General features: G+C 41.8%; 1 protein-coding gene across 2 annotated transcripts in view; it reads right to left on the bottom strand.

Moving 5' to 3' along the window:
- Positions 1 to 15,220, bottom strand: part of GNAI1 (G protein subunit alpha i1) — a 34,285-nt gene extending 19,065 nt beyond the window's left edge. For both annotated transcript variants that reach the window (XM_084300841.1, XM_084300842.1), the window contains exon 1: positions 14,664 to 15,220. In XM_084300841.1, the coding sequence (XP_084156967.1) occupies positions 14,664 to 14,781 (118 nt within the window). In that variant the 5' untranslated portion in view covers positions 14,782 to 15,220. The remainder of the gene's footprint in view (positions 1 to 14,663) is intronic.
- Between the last annotated feature and the right edge of the window lie 967 nt (positions 15,221 to 16,187).

Below are 16,187 nucleotides of genomic sequence, written 5' to 3'. Positions count from 1 at the left end.
CTGCAAGCACACATTGCTGACTCATGTTGAGCTTCTCATGAGCCAACACCTCCAGGTCCATGTGCCTTACCATAGTTTCCAGGAGGATCTGCTCCATGATCTCGCTGGGCACAGAGGTGAGACTGACTGGGCTGCTGGTCCCCAGGTCTTCTTTTTTTTTTTTTTCCCTTTTTAAAAATAGGGTTGTTTCCCCTCCTCCAATCAGCAGAAACTTCACTGGACTGCCACGACTTCCCAAATATGATGGATAGTGGCTTAGCAACTACATCCACCAGTTCCCTTAGGACTAGTGATGTATCTCATCAGGTCCCATGGACTTGTGCACCTTCAGGTTCCTTAGCTGGTCTCAAATTTACCTTCTCCTACAGTGGGCAGTTCATCGTTCTCCCAGTCCCTGCCTCTGCCTTCTGGGGCCCTGGCTATGTGGCTGGAGCTCTTGCCAGTAGACTGAGACAAAAAAGTCATTTAGTACCTCAGCCTTCTCCATAACCCCAGTGACCAGGTCTCCTATTTCCTTTTGGAAAGGGCCCACAATTTTCTTAGCCTTCCTTTTATCACTGAGGTAACTATAGAGGCCTTTCTTGTCCGTGACATCTCTGGCCAATTTTAATTCTAACAGGCTTTTCTGCCCTGATCCCTGGCTGCCCAGACAATGTCTCTGTTCCCATGCTCTCTGTTCTTACTTACACTCTCTGTAGGCCTCCTTTTTCTGTTTTGAGTTTGTCCAGGAGCTCCTTGTTCATCCATGCAGGACTCCTGGCATTTTTGCCTGACTTCTTTGTTGGAATGCATTGTTGAATATTAACCAGCTTTCTTGGGCACCTCTTCCCTCTAGTGCTTTGCCCCATGGTACTCTACCAAGCTGAAGAGGACAAAGTCAGCTCTCACAAAGTTCAGGGTAGTGAGCTTGCTGTGCCCCCTCCTTCCTGCCCTCAGGATCCTAAACTGCACCATTTCATGGTCACTGCAGCCAAGACTGCCCTTGAGCTTCACATTCCCCACTGGCCCTTCCTTGTTGGTAAGAATGAGCTCTTGCACAGCGCATCTCCTCGCTGGCTCTTCTATCACTTGGAGAACAAAGTTATCGTTAATGCATTCCAGCCCTGCTGTGAGGTCCTTCCAACAGATAACTGGGTGGTTGAGGAGCAGAGCTTGTGAACATTAGGCTGCTTCTGTCTGTCTGTTGAAATCCTCATCTGCTTGGTCTTCCTGATCAGGTGGCTTGTAGCAGATCACCACTATAATGTCACTCGTCCCTGCCCTACCTCTAATCCTGACCCATCAGCTCTCTGTCAGCTCCTCATCCATCCCCAGGCAGAGCGCCATGCCCTCCAGCTGCTCACTGATACAGAGGGCAATGCCCCCTCCTTGTCTCCCCTGTCTGTCCTTCCTAGAGCTTGTATCCTCCCATTCCAATGCTCCAGGCATGGGAGCCATCCCCCCACATCTTCATCATGTCAATGAGGTCATACCCCTGCAGATGTACATATATCTCTAGCTCCCCTTGTTTATTCCCCATGCTACGTGTGTTTAGCATAGAGAGATTTGAGTGTTGAAACAGTTCTGTAAGGGCATCTCAGGCTTTGGAGAAAGACTCTCCCTCCTGCTGGTCCTTGTTACCAGCTTCTTATCCACTACCATCTTGCTTTCTTCTAATTCTGTGGCAGCTATAACTGCTGACAGCTTGTGCTCCTTTTCCCCCCTAACTGTGTTTGTGGAGCCAACCAAAGGTTTTCTCTTAAAGGGTACTCATTACTTATGAAGTGGCATTAGTCTGGGAATTTCTGCAGCTACTGGAATTTGAATATGTCAGCAGATTTTGAATGAATTAAGAATGAAGCTGTGTGAGTGTTATCTGGAAGAAAATATTTCAGTAACTTAACAATGCAGTAATGGAGTGTGAATCCCAGATTACATCACTGGTTGAAGCCACAGGAGTGACAGATTCTAAAATTGTGACACTGACTCAGATGAAAGAACTGAAAAAATTCTCAAAGTTTCAGTAGCCACATGCTGGTTTATTTCTAGAGCAGAATAACTATTTAAACCTACAATCTCTTGAAAGAAAACAGAAACATTGCCTTAGATGAGCAACAGTGTCATCATAATTTAAAATCTGAAGTATTTTCTTCAATTAATATGTTAATTCATATGCATAGCTTCACACAAATGGCAAGAAATGTCCAAACCATCAGAACCATGACAAGCTGAGATTCAAAGGTTTTGAAATAAGCCTCTTACATGATTATGCCAAAAATCAAGGGAATGGATAAATTCTTAGAGATGAAAACTACAGTTGTCAAAGATCATACATGATCGCTAAATGCCACACCGCCAACAGGTAAAAGACTTGCGGCGCCAAGTTTATTTAACATGGCAATGCCAAGAGCAGCTTGATAAGGCTATCATTTAACTACTTAAATGCAAAGCTATGCTACTATCTTCTAAAAGAAATGGCAATCTCCTAAAAATTCAAAGCCCAGACATTTGGTGTTTTTAATGGAATAGCAAATAACCGACCTACTCTTCAAAATTAAGGACTTTAATTTGTTTGTTAGTTAAAAAAGTGTAAGTAAAAGTGGTTATCTTTGGAGGGTACATATTGGTACGCTCAGAAACAATAATCACTATATAGTTTGAAGTCATGTTATGAAAGGATGTGATTAAAGATATTCTAGAGTGTGAGTTTGAGTGGGTATTGTATGACCCTACTACATGCCAAGTGCTCCAACAGAAATAACCACCCTCTTTGGTTTACTTTAATCAAGATGGCTACCATCAAATTCAGCCATCAGAGTACAACATGCTTAATATCATTAAACATGTAGAAGTCCACCCTGCCCTTTTTTCTTGACAGTGTGGTTGGCCTTCATGGTCTTTTACAGTTCACTATAAACACTAAATACAGTTCAGCTATAAACACGTTGTGCAAAGATGGAAAGTTCAGTGACTGAGATACCAGACAGAATGTCTGCTATTAAGCAGACAATCATTAGTCACAACCAAAGAAACTTTACAAAGAAGTTACAACTGCTACATAGGTATACATTATGCCAGTTATGCTGGTGGAGACATGTAACAAAAGAACATGGAATTCACATCTCATGCTCCACTTGCGATTCAGAACAACACTATTGTAATACCTACAGTTGTGACAGTTCCAATTGTCCCTGCTACCTCAGATTACTGTGTAATGATACAAACAATTGGGAAAAATCAGAAAGCAAGGTGGTTACATTCATAACAAAACAGAAGGAGATCTCTTGTGTAAATATGAACTGTTTGTTGTTTTTTTAAAGCTCTATTTGTCTTTTGACACCAAGGCATCATTTGCAAATGAGACAAATGGGTATTGTCAAAGTTTATAGAAGGGCAAATGCAGTTATACTAAAGGTCAGCCCATTATTTTAAAAGTAGCGTAATAAATCTTAGTTCACACAAATTTTTAGTCTTCACTCATGTCTAGAGAGGTTTTCATCTTGTACAGCTTGAGGACTATGAGATCCATAAAGATGAGGATAATAAACACATAGATTGTCAACTGAAATTCACTAACAAAAGGTCTCTACCTCTACCAAAAAGTTGTAGGGACTTACAAGCAACACAGAATGGAATATTAAATGAAAAGGTCTAGCTATCCACACCGATCTTTTTCAAAAACACATTCAGAACTCTTATTTGTATTTGAATCAGAAGAAATAAAGATTGCATGCACATGTATTTTTCACACAAAGCTCCCTACAAGCAGAATATTATTTTTGGTTAACACTACTGAAAGAAAAATCTATTTTTTAAAATGGATTTTGAATTAAACAACTGGTCTCAAATAAAGCTGAGAAAGCTTTGCAGTTCATCAAATTTCAACCCATTTGAACAAGCAGTCACAACCAGCAAGACCAGAAGTGAGAAATAAAGATACCTATATAAATAGCAGTTTGTTAGCCTCAAACAAGTATTTTGTCAAGGTTAAATCTATTCTAACACCAAAAGGCCCTACAATTCAGAACAGCAGACAGAAAATAATCTAAGTAGCTTCTCATCTAGGAAATAAAATGACATCGTTTGCTAGCAAACACTGAGGCACTAAAGCATATTAGAAGGAATCCTTGTTAATGTCTTTAAAAGCTTTAGAAGGCATATAATGGTTTTGCTAAGAGTCTACCGGATTTAATAAGGATCAGTAACTGAATCAGCATACAGCTGAGAAATCCTCTTTCAAAATGCTTAAAGAAATATTTAATGCATCAAAAATGCAGACAATACTTAAACAAGACTTAGCAGCCTACTTGCAGTCAGTCTCGTACTGTACATCACTGGTAGATTCTGAAGTGAATGGGAATTCAAAATTACATTTGATTGACCAGAATCTGTAAGTAATCCAGACAGTTGTCTCTTTTACTCCCAGTTCTGTTACTGCAAGCCATTTTACCTCCAACCATAGACGATTTTAAAATTACATTTCAATACTCCAATCACATTGTACCCAGTTTATAATGTTGGTATGACTTCACTGTTTTAACTGGAGACTACTATCTCCATTCTTCTGTGTACTCTACTGTTTGGACACGGAGCTGGTAAAATTATGGTTCTTAGCCACTACCATCTGGCTTCTGCACGAAGCACTGGGCAGAAAAGGACTCTTCCTAATAAAGACTACAACCTCTAAGTTAGAACAGCATTCAGAAGAATAAGGAAACATAGGTTTCACTCTCCTTAGACTTGGAAGGAAACCAAAATTCACACCTCCATTTTCCAGTGAAGTGCTCTGATCAACACACTTCTTGAAAAAGCCTGGCACTATCTCCTACTCCAGCAATGTTTTAAAATAAAAGTGGGTTTTGAATGAGCTCAACACGTCCACCGTCTGGACCTGGTAGGTGAACACAATTTCACATGATTGTTAATTGAATTGTACAGTAAACTGTGACAGAGAAACACAGAAACTGAAAGAATCTCATTCAGTATCCATTTGCCCTTACAACCACTGCTGCTCATTTCCAGTGCTCCATTTGCATCAGGCACATACCTCTGCTGTTCATTCTGCAGTTACCGATCCAGGTGCCCAGCAGCAGACCATTATGTTATTATCATCAGTTAAATTGACCACTCCAGCAGCAAACTAAGTCAAAACAGAATAGCCAATTTGACTATTAAACCAGCACAAAACTGAATTAAACACTCAGAAGTGCCAGGGAAAGGGTAGAACCATTCAGACAGATGCTCTAAGAGCTCTCTCCTGTTAGCAATACTGAGTTTTTACACTGGTGCAACTGCTTATGTCACTACATTATTAAACAACATACCCTGCTTATTTCCAGCATTCCAGTATGGATTTAGAAACCAGGCAGAAACATTATTAGTTTCCCTGGAATCTATTAAAAACACAGAGATTCAGAATTTCCTCCCCATCAAGATGCACAATTCATGTTATGAGCAAAACAAATTTTATCAGCTTCATCTACATAAGAAAATTATATAGATAGATGCATGAGAGAAATTTTTAAAACTTTACAAAAGAATGATGGGGTACAGGTTGCCATTTAACTCCAACAGCTGTGCCTCTAATCAGTGTTTTCATGTCAAAACCCAGACCATATTAAGTTCTAAAAGATACTGAGAATTATAAACCTGCTGCAGTTTCAACAGGAATTTTCATTACAGTACATTGATTTCTTCTTTAAAAGCAATCAGTTTAGAGCAATGATTGTAGGGACTTCCTGTCCACTTTGGTTGCCTAGATACAGTTACATTTCACCAAAAAATGCAATCAGGTACCTTGCTAAGCGTATTATATATGTTTCAAATGCAATAATACATTTCTAAAAAGCACATATGAAAAAGTAACGCTGTACAGTTTATTGCATAGACTGAAGCACTATATATGCAAATGTTGATTCCTTTAAATAAGTAGTTATATGAAACGTATTTTCTAATTTCAGTATCAATTTTTATAGGTATATCAAATACTGCAGGTTACATGCATCTCTCAGTACAAATGCATAACTCTCATATCAACATACGGATGTACATCAACACCTCTAGTTGATTTATCAAGTTAATACCTAAATAGAGAAGAAATGGGGTTACTCAGAGGTTCAATGGTCCTTCAATTATTAAAGCCAGGAAAGGAAGGCAATTCATGTGCTTTAAGGTATGTTTAACATAAACACTTGTTAACAAGTCTCTAAAGAATTGTTTCTTAATATGCTGTAAGTGAAGTACCCCAATGGTTCAGATCCTGAAAGAATGATATTATGAACAATTAAAAAAAAAATCAGCCTCCCTGGGCAGCCTGTGCCAGTGCTCAGTCACCCACACAGCACATAAGCATTCCTGGTGTTCAAGTGGAACCTCCTGTGCTCCATTTTTGTCCATTGCTTCTTGTCCTGTCAGTGGGCACCACTGAAAAGAACCCAGCTCCATTTTCTTTGCCCCCTCCCTTCAGATATTTATCCACATTGATGAGATCCCCCTGAGATTCCTCTTCTGAGGCTGAATGGTCACAGCTCTCAGCCTCTCCTCACAGGAGAGATGCCCTAGTCCCTTGGTCATCTTTGTAGCCCTTTGTTGGGCCCTTTCCAGCATGCCTAAGTCTCTCCTGTACTGGGGGCCCAGAACTGGACACAGCACTCCAGGCATGGCCTCACCAATGCTGAGTAGAGAGGAGGGGTTACCTCTCTCAACCTGCAAGGAATAATCCATTTGGGTATCTGTGACACTAGCTAATCTTTAGGTCATTTCACTGGGATAGCATACACAGACACATAACACTTTACCTCTTGTAACATATTCACGCTATGGACAGTTCCAGAGATCTTCAACTGGCTCTGCAGCTTTGCTAATTCGAACAGCAAAGTCACAATACTGTGAAAGATCTTTTAAATTCCTAACTAATACTTCTACACTGTGAAAGGGTTATGAGCAGACAGGTGCAAACAGAGCATGACATTTCATTATTCCTCCATTTCCCATTCTGATTCTCATTTATTTTGTCCTGCCTGCACCTACCAAACCAACTCAATGGACAAGGAGAACAAAGCATATTTAAGAAGAGGTAAGTCTTTTTACAGGCCAGTCAGCCTCACCTCAAGAGGACAAAGCCAGGCTCTTTTCAGTGGTGCCCACTGACAGGACAAGAAGCAATGGACAAAAATGGAGCACAGGAGGTGCTGCCTGAACACCAGGAGCACTTCTGCACTGTGTTGGTTATTGAGCACTGGCACAGGTTGCCCACAGAGACTGTGGGGTCTCCTCCTTGGAGATCTTCAGAAGCCTCCTGGACGTGGTCCTGGACAGGCTGCTCTGGGTGTCCCACTTGAGCAGGGGCTGGGCCAGATGGACCCAGAGGGCCCTGCCAGCCTCGGCCTACTTATTGCACAAGCACACATTCCTAATAGGCAAAACTGTCTCAGCAAAAAAGCATTTGCTATTTTGTCTCTGTTTTCTAATATATTGCAGTATCTTCACTATCCTTCAGCTCAGAAATGCCTCTAAGTTGAGCCACTCCAAAAACTCTCCATTTTTCCCATAGTACTTCCTGCTCTCACAAGTTTGAAGTCTCAAGTTTTCAAACTACCCTTTATATACATTATGAGCTTAAATATTTCTTTTTTTTTGCATACAGAATCTCTCAGGCGAAGCCAACCAAACTCCATTTAGAGAATAACAAAACAGTAATTTACACAAAGCCTGAGACAACAGTAGGACACTGAACAAACAAGAGCAATAAATAGAACAGCTGAGCTCAGTAAAGCTGGTCAATGACTAAGAGTCAGCCTCAGAATAGCAAGTTTTCCATCAATACAGGCTCTCCTATACACATTTTGGAAAAAGCCTTATAATAGCTAATTATCAAGTCAGTTCCGATCTTTATGGCAGCGTTTCCATGGCAGAAAAAATCTTCACACTTAACAGAACATCTTAAATCTCTCTTCTCTACTTCCAGTTTTCTACCTTGACATTTGCCAGAAAGCACATTACAGGAAACACTGCAGACATCCATCAAACCCAGCAGCAAAACTCACTTCAGAATTTCATGCCCTCTGAAGCAGACCGATGGCTGGGTTTCAATATATTTGGCCAGATTTTAGGATATGCCCGTTTCTTCCTTCTGAGAGTACCGAGACAACTACAGACAAATACAGCAGCAACAGAACAAGGTACTTCAGGGATACAGTTACATAAATCAGCATGGCCTAACTCTACAGGACAAAGCTTGAGTTCAAGTTGTCCCAACAAAACTATGTAAGGAGCATTACTGCAACCCGCAGTTAGTTAAAAATGGCTCTTCATGAAAGGGGGTGAGCTTCAATAATAAAATCTCTAGGACTGAAGTAAGCTGTCATATCAGCACGATGGTACAATTAACTGTGCTGCTAGAGAAGGTAAAAAGAAACCAATTAAGGTAGTGTAATACAGAATTTGTGTTGTCTTGAGGCAGCGTTGATGCTGGGAGTGAACTGTATTACTAAAAAAAAAAAATACCTTACTGGAGCTTTTTTGGTTTCAGATTCAAGAGGGCGAAAAACATCAAGAAAAAAAAAAAAAGCACTGTGTTGCTTTTAAAAGACAACTAAAGGGAAAATAATCTTAAGCATAGACACTGGAAATATTTGTTGGGTAACTCTTGAATTCCCCCTCAAGAAACGTCTAATGGTTGATACAAAAGTTAAACTAATTTTTATGTATATCCATAAACTACACCTTTTAATCAAGAGAGGAAAAAGGACAGCCCCCACTGCAGGTATCATGGCACAGTACAAAACACACAGTTTCTCTTTAGCCATTTCTAAAATCATTTCTTTCAGGGTATGTTGTACTGAAGTGAATTTTTCATCAGGATGTTAAAGAATTAAAATCACAATGCAATCATAAATGGCGACTTCATACAGAAACTTTCACAGTGAAAATAATTTGCATCGTAGTAAAGAAGTCTATATGCACATCAAAGACCAATATTATGATGTTGCAAATTATTACACCAGCATTAAAATAGAAAAAGACAAGCATAAAAACCCAAACTGCAATTATACATAGCTGTGCTTTCTGCGCATGCATGAGCCTCCTTACACAAAAACAAGGCGAATTATTACACTATGAGAAATCTAGTAATTTTGATTTTATCCTTTGAAAGTGTTATATTCCGTACTAAGGCTTGAGGATTACATCAATTTAATTACAAGTCAAATATAGAAGTCCACATAAATAACATCCTGATGCCAAAGTCCAGCTGTATCACATTAAAATTCAAGAGAGCTGCTGTTTCAGAGCTTCTCCTAAAAAGCACCTAAATCTAAGCAGATTAGATAGCAGAGTCTGCAAAACAAAACCAAACAAAAAAAAAATGGGGGGGGGGGGGAAGCACAAACTATTAGCTTAACTTCAGTACCTGGGAAAGTTATGGAGAAGATTGTCCTGGAGGATGTTGAATGGCCCTTAAAGAACAAAGCTATTATCTGGCATAGTTAACATCAGGTCATGAAGGGAAAGTCCTGCTTTAGTAATTTGGTCTCCTTCTATGACAAGGCCACCCACTTAGTGGCTGAAGGGAAGGCAGCGGATATAATCTTTCTGGATTTCAGTAAGGCCTTTGATACCATCCCTCACAGCATCCTTCTGGACAAACCGTTTAACTGTGAGATAAACAGGGTGATACTATGCTGGGTGATGAACTGGCTGTACAGCAGACCTCAAAGGGCTGTAGAGGGGCTACAGCTGGCTGGTGAACCATTCAGCACTAGCAGTGCTCCCCAGGGCTTGGTTCTAGGGCCAGTCCTGTTGAACTTTGTTATCAATGATGTGGATGTAGGAGTGGAGCGCATTCTTTGCAAAACTGCTGATGATGCCAATCTGGGACTTGCTGTTGACTCCTTGGAGCGACAAGAGGCCTTAGAAAGAGCTCTAGATCGGAGCACTGAGCAATCAGCAACCGCATGAAATTCGTCAAAGGTAAATGCCAGTCAAAAATAAGTGATTCTCCCACTATATATTCTCCCAAAGCTGGTAAAAGGGCAAGAAGGCACATGCTTTGAGGAAAGGCTGAGGACACTTGGGTTGTCTCGCCTATAGAAAAGGAGGCTGTGAGGTAACCTCTTTGGTTTCTGCAATGCCCTGAGGAAGAAAAAAAGGAGAAGCCAATCTCTCCTTCACGATAAGCAATGATAAGACACACAGGAATGGCACAAAGCTGGGCCAGGGGAGCTACAGGTTAGATACCAGGAAATGCTTTTTTACTGCGAGTGTGATAAAACACCGGAACAGGCTTCCTAGAGAGGTGGCTGATGCCTTATGCCTGCCAGCATTCTAGAGGTATTTGGATTAACAATACGCTTTAATGTTTGAGAGGTTTTGATCAGACAGCTGGACTTGATGATCTTTGTAGGCCCCTACCAACTGAAATATTCCATTCTAAACAAAAAGTAATATTAACCACTTCTTTTAGGTATCATTTGTAAATATCTGATGGATAGTTGCCTTTGAAGATCAGACAGGAGATATTGTCAAGAATGTTTTAGGCCAGTACAATCAAAGTTGGCATAACTTAATAAAGATGCGGTCAACACCTCTGAAAGGTGCAATATATGTTTGTAAGAATAAGGCTTGAGAACTTCTGTAAATTGAGACTTCTAAATTCTTGTAGGTTTTCAAGCATGGAGAAAGAATACACTGGAGGAAAGGCAAGAAAATGAATGATACAAAAAGCACTTTTTTCTTCCCCATGGTGCAGCGAGGTCTGAAGGAAAGTAAAGATTATGAGGATGCTGCTGCTGGAAAGATGAGTATGCAGTGGGAGTCAATTGTCTAAGCAGAGATATGCAGGTCTGGAACAAAAGAAAAGCAGCTAGAGAAAATGCTTGAGATGTGAAGGTTTAGAACTGAATGTAATTCTAGTTAATGCCTTAAGCATCAGGGAGGACTGCAGCGAAAAAGATTAAGAGCAGTACTCTGCCTTAAACTGAAAAATAGGTTAAGAACATGACAACATTGTTCCAGTGTGAATCACGAGCATCTGTTCAGGAATGGAGAAGTAGCTATACTGGTCACCAGTACAGAAGTATCTGGTGAACTAAAATCTGGACACATGATTATCAAGAAAGATGATGCAGAACTGCAGTTGTCAAATGTGATCCGTGGCTTCCTGGTCCCCAGGATCCACTCCTAAAGAATGTGAAAGAAATACCTTCCTGAATGCCTTGTTCGATGAGCCTGAACACTTGATTTGCTGTATTAGGCAAGAAATGTGATAATCCACAAATCAAATGTGCTAATCCTATAAACTCATACTGCCAGTTTGAATGTATTCATAAAACTTGATGAGTTAACCTCATACCAGAAGGCTTTCTTCTAAATGAGGTACTGCCTGTTCTCCTGCAGTTGGCATAAATTCAGTCTTATGTGCTCTGGCTAATTCAACAGAAAGGCACTTGCAAATCCACACCTGATCTGGATCACATGTATATTAATGCAGCACACAGACCAGCCACGGAGAGCCACCATCTCCTAACATGAGTAGAATTACATTTGTTCTGCAAGCATCATTGTAGGCTTTTTTTTTTTTCTTCTGAACATCAAGAGTTAGAAAGATGGGGAATCAGAAGACAGGAAGAATGTGGTTCAATTGCCTCTATTCCTTGGAAGCCAGCCAAGATAGAAGATATACCTGGTCTGAACTACTTCTTTGAAAAGCAGTATATACGAGTTTATCTGTAAGAAACTACAACAACAAAAAACATAATAAAACAAAATATTACTTCAATCAGGAAACAGGTATACGAATGATCAACTTGATACAAATGTTAAGTGCTTAAGAAAAAGTGCTTTGTGTAATAAATTTTTTTAGCAGTGAACAACATATTAGACTGCCCTTAAATTTCATGGGAAGTCAAAAAATGTTTCTTCATCACAAATAGGAGATTCATTTAAATTCATTTTGGATCAATGTAACAAGCTCATTTATTTAATGATTTTAAAGTAAAATAAAATCACCAAGCTCCACATACAAACACATTTGCCAGCTGGCTTACAAATTATGTGCTCATGTTCAGCTTCTAATAACGAGGATGACTCTCAAATTTTACAGAAAAGGTTCTCCTGCTGTTAGCATATCACATTAAAGCTCACAGAATTACAAAGTTACAATATTATTTTACATGGATAGTGTTTCAAAATCAGTATTCTTGGTACCAAATTGGTACCAAATGAGGTACCAATTTATAGACATTATAAGTTAAATAACCCAAGCAATACTACTTTGAACAGAGTAAGTCTGGCTGCTTCTTCCTAGAGACAAGACAACAAAATATAAATCTAACATCGATCAGTGATATTATTCACAAACTCATGGTTTCTGCACAGCAGTCATACCTCTCTCAAATCATTGAAATTCTAGAGAAACCTTTAGAAAAGCTTCTAAATTTAGTTTTATTCCATTATATGCCAGAAATAGACTGATTATAATTATAACCATATCTTCCAGGTGAACATACTAATTCAAATCTCAGTAGGATTCTCTAATCACCATACAAAAATACAGCTTTTACAGATGCTGGTGTAAAACCTCTCCTTGGGCCAATAGGTTTATAGCTACACACTCTTTTTCTACATAAGTAAGGTATTTTAGATGCTTCTCACACCACATATTTTCCTGCCAGCAGACCACAACTTGTACTTTTCCTTTTATTCTGGTATCTTTTTAGCAGAACAAGCCCATAAATAGATGCAGGAATACAACCGAGTTGATGATCAACTATGACATATGGGCAGAGCAAGCAATTCGGAAAGTGAGTGGTGAGAAGAGACTGACTCTAGTGGAAGTAACTTAAAATAGTTTTGCCATCACATAAAGCATTTGCATAACATTTAAGACATCTGACACAGTTGCAAGGAAATTTAACAGGAAAACTTTAATTCCAAGAAAACTGAAACACCCAGACATATCCATGGGTGTATACACAAAACCTCATTTGGAGTTCAGTAAACATTTATGGAATTTTGTGTTTAAAAAAATTATTTGAATGCTGGTCCTAGAAGAAGTTAACCTGTTAGTTTTCACACCTCATTTTAATAGGGGAGGGGGAAACACTATACCAACTGAGCTGTATTATGAGGAAATGCATGCATTTGACTCACATCCTATGATTTTCTGAGATTCCAGAAAAGAAAGAGAAAAAAAACTTCCTCAAAAACTTTTCTGTATCAGAAAGATTTTAGAAAACAAAACCATAACTTTATACACCAGAGCATCAAACTACTAAAAACAGTTACAAAATTAATTCTCAAATTTAAAGCATCTTCCTATAAAAAGAGACTTTATCCATATCCAAAGAATATTTTAATGACTACCAAACTACATGTACTTAATGTTCTAAACAGAACAGTGAAAATCTGAAAAATGTTTTAAATGCCTTGCCAGAGCACATAAAAATAATTACTTTGGCACCTTCACGACATTTTCTGCAGTACTACTACTGATCAAATAGAGCACAACCTCTCCATGCAACAGTCTGAGGCTTCCAAAATTGCACAGGCACAGTACCAACCAACAGCCTAACCCTGGAAAGCAAACTGGAGAGAAAAGCTTTGTTTCCCTCATAAGCAAGATTTTAAAACTATACGTACATTTTAGGACGCTTGCTTTTCCCAGACTAGGCTTGCCTCAGCTCTGCATGCACACATGAAAGTGCTTCAGTTTCCTGTACCTGTCTGGGGCTATTTTAGAAGTTTGCAGAAGAACAAAGTTACTTAAAAACTGTAAACGGTACATGGCATTGGCAGTAAATAGACCACTGCTGATGAACACTGTAGGAAAATAAGTTTCAAGAGGAGTAAGAAATTGAGTAGCACTTTAAGAAAATTAGCTTCAGGAGGAAAAGGGCACCATAAAAAACAAACTCCACAGCTTTTTAGCTCCAGGCTAGAACGACCCAGTCTGGTTAACCATAAAGCACATCACGCAGGATTCCTTATAACATCAGTACAATACAAGTCTTGTAGCACCCAGACATCCACAAGTTGTACAACAGTTTGGGTCCTGCACAAAGATATTTCTAATTAAACCTTGCTTCTTTGTTTCTTTTACAGCAATTTTAAGAAGTAATCCTACTTCTGGCTCTCCACATCACCATACCAGTCAAAACACATAAACAAGTAGCTCCAAGTACAGACAAGCAAAACCCAAAAGACACGATGCTATATAACGCAATTTGCTACTTTACACGTTTTATAACCCCCCATCAAGGCTTTACTTTACGTTGTCGGGTTCCAGCAACATAAGCAACTCCGAGAAGGATGCGAGAAGTTGCAGGGCGCCTTGCCTTCCTCCCCCTTGACACTAGGTAAGGTCTACAACAAGCGTTCAGACCAAGCGCCCCCCACCCCACAGCCTTCTGAACCCCTCCCAGCTGATGCACACGGAGCCCCCGGCCCGAATTTAAGCAGTTTGCCCCTTTGTGACGGATTTAAGGCCTCCTCTGAGCAAACAATAAGCCCTGAACCCTTTCCCCTCACCCCAAAGCGCCCCCGGGGGCATCCCTCGGAGGGGAAGTGGGGGGTGCCTCGACGGGTCCTCGCCAACCTCAGGTCCACGGGGGGGTCCCCAAAGGGGTGCCCCCAGCCCACAAACCCTATAACAAAGAAGGGGGGGCTGCTCCCCGCCCTGCCCTTACCCAGGAGGAGCAGCTTCACCTCCCGGGCCGCCTTCTCGCCGTCCTCCCGCAGGTTCCTGTCGATCATCTTGCTCCTCTCCACCGCCGCCTTGTCCTCGGCGCTCAGCGTGCAGCCCATTTTGGGATGGGGGCTGCTGCTGCTGCTCGATTTCGACCGGGAAGGGAAATTAAAAAAAAAAAAAAAAAAAAAAAAGAAGAAAAAGAAAAAAGGGGGGAGGGGGGCGATGTCTACCTCCTTCCCCCCCTCCCTCGCTAGAGCGCACGGAAGCGTTCACCTGGCACGTTTAAGAGTAGGAACGGGAAAAAAAAATAAATATATATATATAAAATAAATAAAATAAATAAGGATTAAAAATAAAGGAAAAAAGATTAAAAAAATAAAGAAAAAAAAAAGAAAAATATAAAAAATAGAGAAAAAAATCAGTTAAAAAAAAAAAAAAAAAGCACACAAACACAACGAGGGGCTGGGGTGGGCTTCCCCGAAGCCGTTTCCTGGGGAAACGCGGAGATGGCAGCAGGGCTCCCGGAGGCTGGAGGCCGGGTACCGGGCACCGCCGGGTCCCTCCTTCCTTCCCTCCTTCCCTCCCTCCCTCCCTCCCTCCCCGCCGCGGAGCTGCCGCGCCCTCGCCCCCGCCCCTCCGGAGGCGCCCAGCCGCGCGCGCCACCCACACGGCGATGGGAGGGGGGGGGCGCGCGCGTGCACGCGGAGGAGGGGCGGGGCGAGCGCGGCGGGGCGCGGCGCTGATTGGTGGGGAGAGGGATGAGTGACGGGGCGGGGAGGAGAGGCCGCGTCGTGCCGCGCCTCTGTGGCGTCACCGCGCGGCCCCGCTCACCTGCCTACAGCGGCGGAGGGGGGGGGGTGAAGCGGTTGAGGGTGGGGATGTGGTGGTACCGAGCGGGAGGTTCCATTGTGCTCAAAGGGGAGGGGGGGATCGTGCCACCGCCTGACGGAGCGGCCCCAGAGGATGAGGATCGCCTTGTGGCGGGGAGGCCGTTGTCATCCGGCACGGTCTCGGTCGCCGATGTCCCGCCCTGCGATATGTCGCTTCACGACGCTTCGGCACGCGGGACCAGCCACCCCCCACCCACCCCCCCGCGCAGGGGCGGCCTCGAAGCCGTTCCCCCGCGGCCTGTGGAGAGGCCCCTGGTGGAGCAGGCTGTGCCCCTGCAGCCCGTGGGTCCCACACGGAGCAGATCTCCACGCTGCAGCCCCGTGGAGGAGCCCCGGTGGGGCAGGGGGATGTGGCCTGGAGGAGGCTGCTCTAGTATCTTGGCAACGTGCAATAAATTATGTTAATCTTCTTTAATGTTGGGTCTTTTTTTTTTTTTGCCCATGATAGTAATCAGTGAGTGATGTCTTTATCTCAGCACGCAAGGTTTTTTTTTCATCATATTTTTCCCCTGCTTTTGTTGAAGAGGGGGAGGGAGAAGCAGTGTGCTGGTGCTGGGGCCACCAGTCTTTTGATGTCTCATCTTTGGCTACCAGTGGGTCCCTTTCAGAGCTGGCTGGAATTGGCTCCTAGA

This window comes from Netta rufina (assembly GCF_964035555.1).
Source record: "Netta rufina genome assembly, chromosome: 1".
In the NCBI taxonomy this organism is placed as follows: domain Eukaryota; kingdom Metazoa; phylum Chordata; class Aves; order Anseriformes; family Anatidae; genus Netta; species Netta rufina.
Note: the sequence above shows the minus strand (reverse complement) of the source record. Positions and strands in the feature narration are given on the sequence as shown.